Source organism: Limulus polyphemus, unplaced genomic scaffold (assembly GCF_000517525.1).
Source record: "Limulus polyphemus unplaced genomic scaffold, Limulus_polyphemus-2.1.2 Scaffold3087, whole genome shotgun sequence".
NCBI lineage: Eukaryota > Metazoa > Arthropoda > Merostomata > Xiphosura > Limulidae > Limulus > Limulus polyphemus.
Window position 1 is genome coordinate 37,752 of NW_013668697.1, and position 2,738 is coordinate 40,489.

The 2,738-nt window shown below is 39.8% G+C and overlaps 1 protein-coding gene across 1 annotated transcript in view; it reads left to right on the forward strand.

Moving 5' to 3' along the window:
• The first annotated feature begins 1,358 nt into the window (after positions 1-1,358).
• LOC111088079 (homeobox protein Hox-D3-like) overlaps positions 1,359-2,738 on the forward strand; it is a 15,354-nt gene continuing 13,974 nt past the window's right edge. Inside the window, exon 1 of the mRNA XM_022396971.1 lies at positions 1,359-1,875. Coding sequence (XP_022252679.1) covers positions 1,359-1,875 — 517 coding nt within the window. The remainder of the gene's footprint in view (positions 1,876-2,738) is intronic.

Consider the following 2,738-nt stretch of genomic DNA (forward strand, 5'->3'; position numbering starts at 1 on the left):
GAGTCTCATGAAGTACAACAGAAAAAAAGATCCTCCCTCTGGAGATAAACGAAACTACAAGTATTAAGCTGTGTTTTCTATGATTACTGAGTCAGTTTAATATTAAAAATGCTCGAAATGCCAACCATCATTAACAATGTCTGGGTGGCATAAATGTCCTTGTAAAGAGTCTCATGAAGTACAACAGAAAAAAAGATCCTCCCTCTGGAGATAAACGAAACTACAAGTATTAAGCTGTCTTTTCTATGATTACTGAGTCAGTTTAATATTAAAAATGCTCGAAATGCCAACCATCATTAACAATGTCTGGGTGGCATAAATGTCCTTGTAAAGCGTCTCATGAAGTACAACAGAAAAAAAAGATCCCCCCTCTGGAGATAAACGAAACTACAAGTATTAAGCTGTGTTTTCTATGATTACTGAGTCAGTTTAATATTAAAAATGCTCGAAATGCCAACCATCATTAACAATGTCTGGGTGGCATAAATGTCCTTGCTTTGTTGCAGTTCTAATATTGACAAGGTTTGGCTAGTGTGAACTTATACTCCTCATATTAGACCAGTAATGACTTGTTTGTAGTAACTGCTTCACGATCGACAGGAAAATCAAATGAGTACCAAACGTCGTAATATTCGACTTGTATTTGCATAATACGGTGCGATTAAATTGCGCGAGAATTAGCTCGGTAAACTAAACAAACCAGTTTACTGCCGCCGGTGCAAACATCGAGTAATGACGCTATTGTGGTTTCGTGCTAGGAACTGCAAAGTAAAGTTAGCTAACCAGCTTTTTCCCAGTGTTTTTCTGTTTGTCCTTGCCACGTGCGCCACGCCGCCATAAGTTCCACGTTTATAGCTCATCAGAGCTTTTTACCGGGAAAACGTATGTTATACTGGAATGAATAGTGTCGCTTGTGTGGAATACGAACGAGATATTTTAATAAACGCTGGCTGGGATGTTACGGAAATATTTTTTTATTCGTGTTAGCTAAACCTTTTTCACAGCTTCCTCGAGTTTCCCACTTCGTCAGCAGCTCCAAAGAAAAAGGCCAGTGTTATTATAATTAAGAAAAAGCGGCATGTTTATCCCTTTCTTTTCTCTGAAGTGATTGCCTCACTCTTCCCGAAGAAGACAGGTAGCTTCCCGCGGAGCTGTGGACGACACAATCGTCTATCGTTCCCTTGGGTCATGCAAAAACTTCTCACGTGCATACGTTGGTCAGCAGTTAGTGACCACATGTTTCGCTCTCCTATTTCCCGCAATGTCACTCAACTTCGAGCTTTGCCAAAGTAGTTACTTGATTGGTTGAGTCCTAGTCACATGATTGCAGCCTCCTGTCGACCGTCAGCTTCATCACAATGACAGACTACTGTCAGAATGCAATAAAATTGACAAAGTGCCTCACAATGCAGAAAACGTTTTATGATACACATAGAACATCTAACTGTCTGGGTTTTTACAATCAGCCACCACTCATGACTAACGGTTTTGGAGACTACATCACCGAACCCCCACAACAACAACAACAGCGCTTTTATGACTTTCGCCACTCAGAAGAAAATGTGCAGTATAGACAACAATCGTACACTGTGCACGACCAATCTCGGCGGTTCGGTATGGACATCGCACAGCAAACTGGACAATGTCCAGAAACCCCATCACCACCGTACGTGTCCGCACCGTATGGTGAACACTCTCAGCTAGCCGATGGTCAGTGTCGTCTTCAACATTCACATCAGTTTGTCAACCACATCAGCATATTTCCGGAGAATCAAACAGAAATCTACCCCTGGATGCGTGATTCACGGCAAACACTCAAGAAGAAACAACATTTATCCACGTCAAGCCATCCTCATCGGGTCGAGCCAGTAGCAGGTAGGACTAAGTCATTACGGATTGATAGATGGCTGCAATAGTCGCTGTAAATGCCATTGGGTTCCATTAAGGGCTCTAATGGTGAGAAACGTACAGAGACATTTAATGTTCACTTGTTTAAATTTTTTCCCTTGATTTATTTATATCATAATTATGGATTTTGTGTATAGAAATTATGTGTGGATTTATTATAAAGATAAGTTTAATTTTCCTTTATTGACAAATGTCTGTATAAAAAAAACAACAACAACGAATTAATGGCTTCTGATCCAACTTCAGTTGGAACCAACATTTTTAGGCTTAGAAAAGTTACCTCGCCAGTTACCATGATATAGACTGGTGTTCCACTTTAAAAATAAGAATAATAACCCGCGATTTTTGTGCGTCAGAATCGATCCTGTATTGATATGTATGTGTCAGAGTGTATGTTATATATTGACACGTATGTGTCAAAGTGCATCATGTATTGATATGTATGTGGCAGAGTGTGTACTGTACTAACAAGTATGTGTCAAAGTGCATCATGTATTGATATGTATGTGTCAGAGTGTGTACTGTACTAACAAGTATGTGTCAAAGTGCATCCTCTTTTGATACGTATATGTCAAAGTGCGTCTTCTATTGACACGTATGTAACTAGTCACCAGTAGAGAAGGTACAACTTATACTTTGTATGTACAAGTAATTCAAAGTACCTGGTGGGTCATAGTAATCCCCCCCATACCCTCCCAAGTAGAGATACTAAGGATATTAGTTCTGTTGTATTTCATGAGACCCTTTACAGACTCGCATCATGTAAAGTACGGTGATCGGTACGGTAATAGTAGAACTGCAACAAAGCAAAACTTGAGTCATGTAAAGAC